Source organism: Caloenas nicobarica, chromosome Z (assembly GCF_036013445.1).
Source record: "Caloenas nicobarica isolate bCalNic1 chromosome Z, bCalNic1.hap1, whole genome shotgun sequence".
In the NCBI taxonomy this organism is placed as follows: Eukaryota; Metazoa; Chordata; class Aves; order Columbiformes; family Columbidae; genus Caloenas; species Caloenas nicobarica.
In genome coordinates this window covers 91,955,379-91,967,726 of record NC_088284.1, presented here as the reverse complement: position 1 = coordinate 91,967,726, position 12,348 = coordinate 91,955,379, and the positions used below count along the sequence as shown (strand labels likewise).

At 45.9% G+C, this 12,348-nt stretch overlaps 2 protein-coding genes and 1 non-coding gene across 3 annotated transcripts in view; 2 read left to right on the top strand and 1 right to left on the bottom strand.

Moving 5' to 3' along the window:
- EVI5 (ecotropic viral integration site 5) overlaps positions 1-2,541 on the bottom strand; it is an 80,689-nt gene extending 78,148 nt beyond the window's left edge. Inside the window, exon 1 of the mRNA XM_065655693.1 lies at positions 2,423-2,541. The gene's annotated coding sequence lies outside the window, so the exon portion shown is untranslated. The remainder of the gene's footprint in view (positions 1-2,422) is intronic.
- Positions 2,542-5,095: 2,554 nt separating this feature from the next.
- RPL5 (ribosomal protein L5) lies at positions 5,096-12,322 on the top strand. Its single transcript, XM_065656647.1, has 8 exons — positions 5,096-5,191; positions 5,850-5,919; positions 6,016-6,131; positions 7,636-7,770; positions 8,390-8,592; positions 9,541-9,718; positions 11,405-11,493; positions 12,159-12,322. The coding sequence occupies exons 1-8, from the start codon at positions 5,189-5,191 to the stop codon at positions 12,256-12,258; spliced, it is 894 nt and encodes a 297-aa protein (XP_065512719.1). The 5' UTR covers positions 5,096-5,188; the 3' UTR covers positions 12,259-12,322.
- Positions 9,263-9,359, top strand: LOC136002639 (small nucleolar RNA SNORD21). The gene has a single exon (XR_010607935.1). It is a non-coding gene; the product is annotated as a small nucleolar RNA SNORD21 (small nucleolar RNA).
- Positions 12,323-12,348: the final 26 nt, after the last annotated feature.

Sequence of the window (12,348 nt, the reverse complement as noted above, 5' to 3'; positions counted from 1 at the left end):
CATAATATTCAGTAGAATGCCGTGGTCTAATCCCAGCTGGCAATTAGGACCATGCAGCCACTCACTTACTCCTCCCTCCCCAAAGTAGGATGGAGGAGAGAATCAGAAAGGAGAAAACAAAGAAACAAAACCCCAACAACTTGAGGGCTGAAGTAGGAACAGTTTAATAGGACAACAAAGGAAGTGAAAATAATAATACTAATAAAATATACAAAACAAGTGATGTCTAATGCAATTGCTCACTGTCCACAACACCAATAGCCTGTTCATTCCTGAGCAGTAGTATTTGCACGTTGGTCAACCCCAGTTTATACAGTAAGCCTGACATCATGTGGTGAGGAACACCCCTTTGGCCAGCTTGGGTCAGCTGTCCTGGCTTTGCTCCCTCCCAGCTTCTTGTGCACCTGGTAGAGCAGGGGAAGCCAAAAAAGTCCAGCAATGAACAAAACATCAGTGTATTATCAACACTCTTCTCAGACTAAATCCAACACATACTTAACAGAAAGAAAATCTACTCTATGCCAGCCCAAACCAGGACAACCCATACCCCGACTTAGCTGTTTTCCCCCTTCTAAATCGTGATATTAGAACCTTGAATTAGCAAGGTGAACAATCCCGTTTTCCAAGATTCACTGGCAAAGGACTTTTCTTCCAATTTTTGTTTCTTCTCCATTTATTATCAATCCTCCCCAGAGAACAAACTGAGAGTAACTATTGAGGCACATCACTTCCCCGCCCCTTCTCTTCTTGTAAACTTCAAGAGGCTTTTCTCCCACCTCTTCCTTTCCATGAACCCTATTTCAGCCATTCCACTCTCCAGCCATCTCCTGCTTACTTGTTCAAAAGCAACCAAACAAGTCCACAGAAGACAAACATATGGAGACCAATGAAAAAAACAAAACCAAAAAACAAGCCACCAAGCTGTAGTTCAGGAAATCCCTAAGCCTCAGCCTGTGGGAGGCTGGGAAGAGATCCGGGGAGGAAACGGGGCTGTTCTTTGGAAGCTTCTTCTGCAAAACTCTGCTCCTCTCAGGGGTACTGCTGGGCTGGGCGGGCATCCAGTGCAATCACTACAGCTGCTCTCATGCCACTTTATCAAATTCAGACAATGCTGATTCATAATACTGAGTGCTTTCCTCCTCATCTTGCCCTTCTTTTTCACTGGCCGTCACTGTTTCCTCTGCTATTCCTTCCTTGAAAAATAATTCATATCTATTTCCAAATAAGTCTTAAATCTTTATAAGTGTAAATACAGAGCTGTACAATCACGATCAAAGTATAAACCATACATTGAAAGAAGGGAAGAGAAATAAACAGGCACGCTTACGCAAAACACTTTTTAATACTATCTACCAAAAAAGCAAACAAGATCCAGTTATCTTCTCCTTTAGGCACACAAAGTAAAACAAATTAAAAAGAAAAACAGGAAAAGTTTTGAGTTTTTTGACAAATACTTTTGGAGGTAATTAAAACATGTTGAATATTGTCAGTTCTTCTCTGTATGAATCTGCCTCCTCTCTACATCTTTTGCATGTGATGTTTGAGGAAAAAAAATTGTCCCAGGCTGACATGAAACACTGCGTTTTGATCCAGTCAGCGTTGCTAGCTCATCCTGCAAACACAAATTGGGATGCCAACCTCACGTTTGCTATAAAACTGCTCTGATTAGCCATGCTGAACATTACCAGGAAATATACAGGACTACAGAAAATCAGCGCTAGGAATTGAAGCTGGAATACGTAACAAGTAGCTAGAGCGCTGATATCGACTTTTTACCGTCATTACATAACCACGTCCCTGCAGCTGCAGCAGGAGATGCCAGTACAGGAGATCTCCAAGGCACCACTGGAAGATCATCTCTCTCAAGAATGAAGGACCCAGAGGCTCTCGGTCTGGCGATATGTCCACGGCACCGGGAAGAACTCGCCCTCCGCACACGGACCCGCTGCAGCGTCCCCGGCGCAGAGCCCTCCCCACCGCCGCCCACGGCTGGCACGGCCGGGCGCCCCCATGTCGGCGCCGCCAGCTGCCCACCCGCGGCCCCGCGCGGCCGGAGGCGCGGAGCGGCCGAGGCGGCCCGGCCCCGCAGCCCCCGAGCCGGCGGCAGGGCCGCGCTCCGCGGCCTCCCGGCGCCCCCCGCCCCGCGGTCGCGGCGGGGAGCGGGCTCTCCCTGCCCGGCGGCGGCGCGACACCGCCCGCCGCCCCGCTCCACCGCCCACTGCGGCGGGAGGGCCCCGGGCCGCGGGCGCTGGGCGGGCGGCCGTGCCCGCGGGGTGGCGACGCTCCGCCGCAGCCCAACGGGAGGGGACGGGACGGGACGGGACGGGACGGCGCGGCCGGGGTCGCCGCGCCCCGCCTAGGCCCGGCCGCGCACCGCCCCCGGCCCCTCCGCGGCGGGGGCGCGGGCCGGGCCGCGCCTCACCTTGGAAGCGTTGCCCGCGGCCGGGAGGTGCGAGCATCGGCGTCCCCCGCCGCCGGCCTCCGCGGAGCTGCCCGTCCCCGGCGGCTCCCCGCCCTCCGCCGGCCCCGGCAGCCGGGCCACGTCCCTGCCCGCGCTGCGCGCAGGCGCACTCCGTGCGCAGCCGCCGCGAGGGGCAGCCCCGCGCCCGCCCGCCCGCCGCGGGGACCCGGCCCGGGGAGCGGCGGGGACGCGGCTGGCGGCAGCGCCTGCCGGGGGGGGAGCGCCTGCCCTGGCTCCCGGGGCTCCCCGGCGGCGACCCGCCCTTGCGAGCGTGCCGGGTCACTTACGCGCTCGTCCCGTGCAGGTCCCGCCGTTATGTCAGCGCGACTGTCACAGCAAAAACCACACAAGCACAAGCCAAGCCCCCACCTTGCCCCGAGTCACAGCATCTCCGGTGACCCGCCTGCCCCCCGCCCTCCCCCGAGCAGAGAAGCTGCCGCATCGCCCCGGCACAAGGCGAGGGCGCATCTGCCCCGCTCAGAGGCTGCTCCGATGCAGTCACGGTGTCTGCCTTGGGGTTTCCATAACGCCATCTGTACGTTGGAAGTTGCACCTAATAACACGTTCTCCAGGAGCACCGAAGAGCCTCAGGCTGGACGGGCCCTTCCTTACAAGCGTTTGTGGGACACGTTTCGGCCAGATGCCGGCGAGGTGACACAAACGGTTGAGATGCTGTCTGCAGCTCCCCGTGCAATAATGAGCCTATTTGCCATTGTGCATCTACAATGAAGAATAGAGACTCCCAGACAAAGCCATTCAGAAATTTTCATTTGTAAGGATTCTAATAAAAACCTCAATTAAAAAAAAAAAAAAAGACAATATCGGGACACATACACTACATACTGTTTTATAGCCAAACACATAAAGAATATACTTTCAAAAATAAGTATGCAGCAACAACAGGAATAGGTTATAGACAGGCCCTCAGCATAACTTCTTTGCATCAGTAAGGCCACTGCTCTTGCAAATGACAGCAGAAAAAGTACAAATACTACAAGTGATCACACAGGTCAGTCCAGTCACACACACCAGCCTTCCTGCCTTGGGTCCTCCACAAACACCCAGGAGAGGGTCCCCGCTTACAGAGGTGGTCTCATGAGTCCAAGAGACTTCTTTCGAACACACGACACTGCTCTGAAAAACCTGCATGATACCTTGCTCTCCAGAACTCACCCAAGTAAAAATACCACGTACGATATAATAGAAATTGAGAAATAGCATTAAAAACCCCTTGTAAATATATATTTTTTGGTGTCAATTAGTGTTACCAGTAAAAAGTATTTTATTAAAGCATTTAAAGTCTTAGCTTTTACCTCAACAATTTCAGTACCTCTATGAATAGCAGTCACCCTTTCAACAAACATTGCCACAGAAGATGAGAGATTTGCCCTGGATTTGTAAGTGATGCAGGGGTGGGTCAATGAGCTCAGGTGCAGCCGCCCTGGCTTGCAGGGTAGAAACAAAGCAAGAAAGCACATGGAGGTGTGATGGGATAACAGGCTGCTTTTTGTGATGGTGAGCTATTTTAGGAGCAAAAAGTCTTCTTACAGAGAAGAACAATAAATTTATTTTATTTTTGTCTTGCTTAACAACAAGATTAAAGGAGTCTTGTTTATGATACCACTGACCACAGGGTGTTTCTCATCAGAGTAATTGCCTGGCAGTTGCCAGCAGCCCCATATGGGAAGGCACGCGTGAGGGCTCGGTGTGGCTTCTGTGCTGGAGAGGGGTTGAGACAACGTGCTTTCCCGGAGTTGCTTTATGTAAAAATTGAAAAATATGTAGAATTCTGAACTTCCTAAAACTCGGACTTAGGTAATTTCTGAAGCTAGCAGGAACCATGCTGGTACTTGCCCGCTGTGGGAAACATTTACTATTTCTTTCATTCTCTTGTTGTTATTTGTACTGAATTCATAACTTTAAAAAATATTGGTCTATGTGTAACGATCAGCATGGTGGATTTTATTGAGTAAAGTGAGTGAAGATAACCAGACAACTGCAGCAGGAACAAAGATGCTGGCTTTGTGCGCTTCGACAATGCCAAGAAATCTAATGCCACTTGACCTGTTTGTCCCAGTAGATGTACATATATATATACAATTATATATTCTTGCTTTATTCAAAAATATCAATTATCCCAGGTACCTATATTTTAGAAACACCATTTGATTGGGATTTGGTTGGCCTCATATTTTAGTTATTTACAGTTCAATCAATTGTGAGAAGTTTCCCTAGAAAATGAAGGGAATTAAAATCTCATAGGACATCCATAACTGGTGAGTTTAAAGGTCTATTGATTTTTCTGTTGTAAGGATCTTTGGCTGTGACACACATGTTGCCAATAGCTGCTGGGGCATTGATGAGGGAAGACCTGGAAGCGACGGCACGTTACGCGGAGGCACCAGCTGGCAGCAGTTCTGTCTCTGGAACTGTGTTTCTGTGCCCCGTTCGGACGCGCCGGGGCGGGAAGCGCAGCCGGTGTGGCACCGGCGCGGCCCGGGCCCGCGGCGGGGAGGCGGCGGCAGCGCCGGGCGGGCGCTCCGCCACGCCGGCAGGGGGCAGCACGGCGGACGCCGGCGAGAGGCCGGCCGGCGGCGCCCCGCCTCGCTGGCCAGGCCAGGAGCTGCGGCTGCGCAGTGGGCGCGGCCTTTTCCCCCCTGCTGCGGAGCGCAGTCGTTGTGCGGAGCGGGCCCCGGCCTAGGCCTAGACCGGACAGTACCTGGCACGATGGTCAGTACCGGCCCCGCGGGACCCGCGCGGCGCGGGGGAGCTCTGTCCGCCGCTCTGCGCCCGCCGCGCGGCCCTGCCCGCCCGGATGGAGCCCGATTGGCCCGGGCCCGCCGCCGGCTGCGGCCGCTCCAGCGTGGCAATGGCTGCCATTGGTGCCGGGGCCGCGCCGCAGCGTGGCCTGGGGCGGCTCGGCGGGGCCCGGCACGGCCTGGGCCGGCGCCGTTACTGTCCGCGCTGCCGCCCCGGGCCGCGGCTGCTGGGGCGGCTGTCCCGAGGCTCCGTGTCCGCGCAGAGCGGCGGGGCTGCGGGAGAGGCCGGCTCGGGGCAGAGCTGACCGGGAACGAGTACGTTACTGCTCCGGGCCGCGCACACAGACCTGCCGTTAACCAACAGCATTCCTGGTTTTCTCCTGAAACCGTGTGGAGTTATGGGCAGAAGTGTGCGTTAGTTCTAGTGGGAAGGATAGAAATCCTGGGCTTTGGGTGGGGTTTTTTCCCTTTCATTTTTATGAGGGGTTTTGATCTAAATAGATAAGTAAACGTGTTTTTTTATTCCTGATTTCACCTCGGTTTTATTCGTAGCAGGTTTAATTTAGTTAGGATGGTCTTGCCTTACATGGTCATATGTTAATAACATCTGGTTATACTTCTTATTCAAGGGGTTTGTGAAAGTTGTCAAGAATAAGGCCTACTTCAAGAGATACCAAGTGAAATTCAGGAGAAGGAGAGGTATTGTTAAATTGCCTGTAACATATAATTAGATGTCATTGATGAATACTCCTGCTTCTGTCACACATTTTCTACACTACAACTGTTGTTTTTCAGAGGGCAAAACTGATTACTATGCTCGCAAACGTTTGGTAATTCAAGATAAAAACAAGTACAACACCCCTAAATATCGGATGATTGTGCGTGTTACCAACAGAGACATCATTTGCCAGGTAAGGTCCCCGTGCTTGCTGCTTCCCAGAGTGAAAGCAGCAGAAAGGGGGATGGTCGAAGCAGCTGGGGGTTTTTAGGCTTGATGTGAGCAGTTTTTATATTGTAGAAGTTTCTTAGAGGAGAACAATGTTTAGTGCTGACACAACCTCAGTAATGAACTGTATTTAAGATGGAATTTATTTAAGAAATTACTTTAAAGTTTTTTACTAGTGTCAATATTCTTCAGCAAGGTTATTCAGAATATAAGATCATAGTGTTTTAACGATGCTGAGATTAGTAGAAGATTTTAGGGAGGGGAAGATTTCTCTATTTTTTTCCTACTGTCTCTAAAGTGCTTAGAAAAGGGGGCCTTCTTGCTTGACTGAAGACAACACAGTTGTCTCTGTGACCTGTCAACCTGCGGTGACTTGCACTTTATCAAAAGCTTCCTTCTCTTTTGGTTTGTTCTGCGACATTATGTGGACCGTATGGAGCAGCTAGGCCTCATCATGGCTTTCCTCTGAGATTAAAGGAGACCGGTAAATAAGAGGAGCAGGCATTTTTTCCTGCTTATTAAGTAGGCAGTTGTGTGTTGCATCACATGCAGTTTCTCACTGTGGCTCACTTGCTTGTTCCATTTTCAGAATGTTTTGACTAATTTTGAAGTTAAAAACTTAGGCATGTTTGTTCTATCATAAATACATGTTGTTAACCTCAAAAAAAAAGCTAGAAAAGTTTAACTGTAGTTTCTTCATAGAATAATCTGTTGAGAAGAGTGGAGAGTGCTGTTTTTATGGTCAGTTGAGATGAAACTATATGACCTTGATGAGGTTATTTAATTTTTGAAACTCAAAACAAAAATCAGTGGTGGCAGGTGCTTTCATCTGACTGATAGTGCCTTTCCAGTACATAGGAATCCTGCCAAGAAGGGACAAATTTTAGATGTAGAAAGGAGGTGCAGGAGTCTAAAGGAGGAAGTTCTGTATGTGAAGGGAACAGTAGAAATATATCTGATAGTACTGCTGTCTCCAGGAGACCCGAGATTACAAAAATCTCGGACCCATTAATAAAATAATTCCGTAAGGTTAGTAACAGTGTTATCGCAAACTCTGTATCAGATGTTTTTGCATTTTTCTGAGGTGCATTATATACTGTTATGTGAGAACTACATGCAGCAAGTGGGACAGAATCCATCCACATCTGTAATGATTCTTTGAAAGGTTGCTTTTGTAGGCAGTTCCCTGGCCTCTTTTTGTACGTGGAGAGGTAAATAAAAATTGTTGCTGACATACACCTTCTCTGGCCTAATACAGATTTGATTTTTTTGCGTCTTTACTTGAGGAGTTAATTATGCCTTTAAAAACAATGAAAAGAAAAACACAACCTGGTGAGCTTGCACACCAAGGTTGGCAGTTTGCTGGCCAATTCTATACAGAGTTCCTGTTTGGTTTAAGTAGGTGTCAAAGAAATAATAAATCAAGCCCAGAATTATTATGAGAACACTAACAGTTGTTTTGTTGTCAGATTGCCTATGCCAGAATCGAAGGTGACATGATTGTCTGTGCTGCTTATGCCCATGAGCTGCCAAAATACGGCGTGAAGGTTGGCCTGACCAATTACGCAGCGGCGTACTGTACAGGTCTGCTGTTGGCACGCAGGGTGGGTATCTGTCAGATTGTCTGGAAGTTGCTGCTCTGTTTTCCTGATTTTCTTAGAAAAGGGAAAGCCCGCTTTATTAAGTGGTGTGGTAGTATAGATACCTGACTCTGTGGGCTTCTCTAGATATCAGCTTTTGCTCTTATCATATAGATTTGATGGCCTCTTGTGACTGTCAAATCACAATGACAAGTATGACAGCTTGCAGTTTGAACTCCAGCAGCCCACTGTTAAATGTCAGTGCTGAAGCTTGGCGGAGGGAGGGAGTCAGCATAAAAACCTAAGAAATGTACCTTTAAGAGTTGAAAACATGTAAGCAGCATCCATTGATTTTTTTTTCTTTTTTTTTTTTTTTTCCTGTATGAGCTCATGAATGTCTTCAGTTCAGTGGTTTACTTGTTGGAGAAAAAGGTTGAAACTTAATAGCCATGCTTACTGTGGTGGTTGTTAGAAGTTTTGTTACTAGTATGGGCTGCATAATTTTTGTAAAGAAATTCGTTAAAACCAGGAAGATTATACTGCATGTTTGTGTTAAGGTGGTGGTGATTCATTTGGTCAATAAATGGAAAGGATTTCAGAAGTGTTTTTGTTTTGTTTTGGTTTTTTCCCCCCTTCCCCACAGCTTCTGAATAAATTTGGTCTTGATAAGATCTATGAAGGCCAAGTTGAAGTGACTGGTGATGAATACAATGTGGAAAGCGTGGATGGAAAGCCTGGTGCTTTCACATGCTACCTGGATGCAGGTCTTGCCAGAACTACCACTGGAAACAAAGTCTTTGGTGCTCTGAAGGGCGCAGTGGATGGTGGTCTGTCCATCCCTCATAGGTAATCCAGTCTATTTGGAAGAATGTCTTTAGAATTCACCTGAGATGCTTCTGTACGTGACAGTCCACTTACACTGCCGCTTTGCGTTGAGATAATTTTGTTATGACCTGGTAATGATTATGTAGCCTAGGTTCTGGGGTGGGTTTTTTGGATTGTTTTCAATTGACAAGTGCAATTCTGATAGTGCTGCTGGGAATCTTGCAACTGTCAAGAGATGCTAGTAAATATTTAGAACCTAAAGAGCCATCTTGTTGCTTTTACTTAAAATCATAAGTGATTGGATGTGCTTAAGTCAATATCCTGTAGTATTCTGTTGGTTGAAGTCTTTAGCAAATTGTGTATATGTACTAGTTTCACTGTGAAAAGCTGTATGTACCAGGGCCAAAACCACTGACCTTTGCTACAGTTGTCAGTACACCAGCAGGTCTGAGCAGGTCATCCTGCACTTAAAATTTCCTGGTGGAAGTTTTGACAATTCCTGTCATAGGCTGTGAATGACTGAATCAAGATTTTCGGCAGTGTTACCTGACACCGATATTACAGTTGATGGCTGCTTTCTGCTAGTAGCAGCGGGGCGGGGGGAAATCAGAGAGGTGTTGTGTGTTTTCCTACCCTCTCCCATGCTGTCCTGTTCATTCTTGACTAATTGTCCCATTTTCCCAACTTGGCTGCTGTATGATGATACTCCCAAAGACTGAACACTCTGTAGTTGGTCCACAGTGTGTGTATGATGCACTGCACTGTTTCAAGACGGGACTGATGGCAGCTGAGATGAACTGACAACTTCTGTTTCTTCATTTTATTTATATCTTCTTTCTTAATTAGAGGGTCCTATTCCTCAGTTATCTGTAGGAGGATCTGCTGTATCAGTCATTTCTGTGTGGAAGCTGGTCTCTGAATTAGAGCATTTGGCAATAGGTCTTTATGTGACTAACTGCTGTTTCACAGCACCAAACGTTTCCCTGGTTATGACTCGGAAAGCAAAGAATTCAATGCAGAGGTTCACCGCAAGCATATCATGGGCCAAAATGTTGCAGATTATATGCGTTACCTGATGGAGGAGGATGAAGATGCTTACAAAAAACAGTTCTCCCAATACATAAAGAACAACGTAACGCCTGATGGGGTAAGATTTATCTGGCTGGCTCTTGTGCATTAATAGAGATGCTGATAATTCTTGGTAACGCAAATAAGCTTGATAAAATAATGTGGTTTATGTTGTATGTTATCCATGCAAAGAAAATATTTATTCCTTTGTTAAGGGCTCTGTAGTATATTGTAGATCTTTTGAAAGTGAGATCTCTTTTCTTGCTGTGAAGCTTAATGTTCTGCCTATAAATCTAAGCTTACAGGACTCATTCTAAGTTGGACCACTTCTTACTTTTTTCTTATGTGGAAATTAATTTGAACTTTCTATACCTGCCACCCACTCATTCCTAATCCTGTACCACAGCCCATCATTTATTCAGCTGTGGTGGTTGTAACTGTGAGGATGTGCTCCACGTCAATTCTGGTTTATGATTTGTGTAACCCCGTAGGTAGTTCTAAATCCCAGATGTATAGAGAATAGCCTAGGCTAGCTCTATTAGAGAAGCTAGCATGTCCTGAAACTATAGAGAGTGTAATAACTTTTATTTTAGTACTATTTTAAATTTTAGAGCATTTTGTACAAAACACAAGAAGGTATGGAAGATTACCAAGGTGCTACTTTGACTTCTTTCAAGTGTTAAACTCCTTTCAGATGGCTTGTCTTCCTGCCTGTAATGTTCTCTTGGTTTCCCAATTAATCGTCCTGAAGCCTGAAACAAACATTCTCACATCCCTTTTTAGGCTATGGAAAACTTAACTTCATTCTTTATCCTTCTACTGCTATGGGGCATTGGGGTGTTTTTGTAAATTTAACTAATTGCTATTTTTTGTAACTTAGTCTTTACTAAAAAATAAGTAATGTTGCATTGTGAATGCCAACTTCATGTATTTAACCAAAACCCAATATTATAGTTTGTGTTGCAACGAAGTGATAGCTAGATAGTTATTCTTTGTATATCTAGAAAATTTTTCACAGCAGCTATCTAGTGATCTTAATTAACCACTAGAAAAAAGTATTCTTAAAACTGGTGCCCTTATGGAGCCATAGTTGTCTTTGGGACAGAGCAGCATTATTGCGTCCTCGGGGATGATACAGGGACTGTCCTGCTTTTTGCAAGACTTGTATATGCTTTCACAAATTCAGCTTTTTTCCCCTCTTACTTTGTAATGTGTACTGCAGTAGGGTCTGAAAAGTGGTAAGATTACATGTCTGATGACAGTTTGTGTGGAATAATTTTGGTTTAATAAGTAATCATGAAGTATTTTGTTCTAGGTAGACGTAGAATAACTTTCTAGACTGGCTCTTGATTCAAACATAGGGAAGCTACGGCACTGCAAGTAGGCTGCAGAGGAAATAGTATTTGAACTGCAAGATGCTAGCCTGTATTTATGAGACTTGTAAGTAGCCTGTAGTTAGTCAATGGCCTTGGTTCCCTAACTGTAAAATAAGGGCCGAATTATTTGGTTTGTGTCTAAGTTGTGGGTTTGGATATTTAAATGGCATCATAGTGATAGTAGGAATTTCAGTATGCTGCTGCGGTGGTCTTTTGTAGGAAGAAAGTGTTTTAAAGGCGACCACACAAAATTACAAGCTGTATGGTGATAAAACCAGTTTATAGTGCATGCTTCAGTAAGAGTATCTTGTATTTTTGACACAATCCTACAACTAGACTGCTATGGAGAATTTAACTTTTTCTATTTTTTTTTCTTTTTTTCTTTTGAGATGGAGGAAATGTACAAAAAAGCCCATGCTGCTATACGGGATAATCCAGTCCATGAAAAGAAGCCCAAGAGAGAAGTAAAGAAAAAGAGGTAAAACCCTCATCTTCTTTGACATGGATGTTACTTTTGTGTTGAAGATATTTTAGTTACATTAAAACAAGTAATGGGATTCACATTGCAGTTGTGTCAAAACTCGTGTCATAGATCAGATTAAGATACAAGTATTTCTGTGTAACTTTGTCAGGAGTTAACTTCAGCAGTAGGTATCTAAAATTTAAGAACTCCCAACTACATTAAAAAAAAATCTAAAAGTGCAGCATGCTTGTGGCCTGAATAGCTGGAATTCTCAAGTGTTCATCTTCAGGTCTTAGTATTTTCAGTGGGAAAGCTGCTGCTCTTCAGGTGAGGGCGGGCCGACTAATCTGTCAGAACTAGACAACTTTAATTTTTTAGGGGTATGGGAGAAAAGAAATCAAGGCACAGCTATTGCATGGGGCTTGATACTGTCTATGCTCTAGTCACAAGAATACTGAGCTTACCTCTTGAGGAATTAAACTGCTGCAGTCTAACCCTGCCTTTTTGTGGTGCTTTGGCTGCAGCCTTAAATCATTATGAGGAAATAAAGTACATTACAGAAGTGGGAATATGTTCTACCGTAGCACTCTTAGTCCCAGTTCTGGGGCACTGTACCTTTACTGACGACCTTCACACTTATTTCTGCCTTGGATATATCATACGCTGTGCTTACTTTGCAGATGGAACTGTCCCAAGATGTCCCTTGCTCAGAAGAAAGATCGTGTTGCTCAGAAGAAGGCGAGCTTTCTCAGGGCCCAGGAACGCGCAGCTGATAGTTAAGACAACTTCCACAATTTTCTATGAAGCTTTGGAAAAAGTGGCAATAAATTTATTGAGTAAGCAACTGTGTTAAGACTGGCTTATTAATAT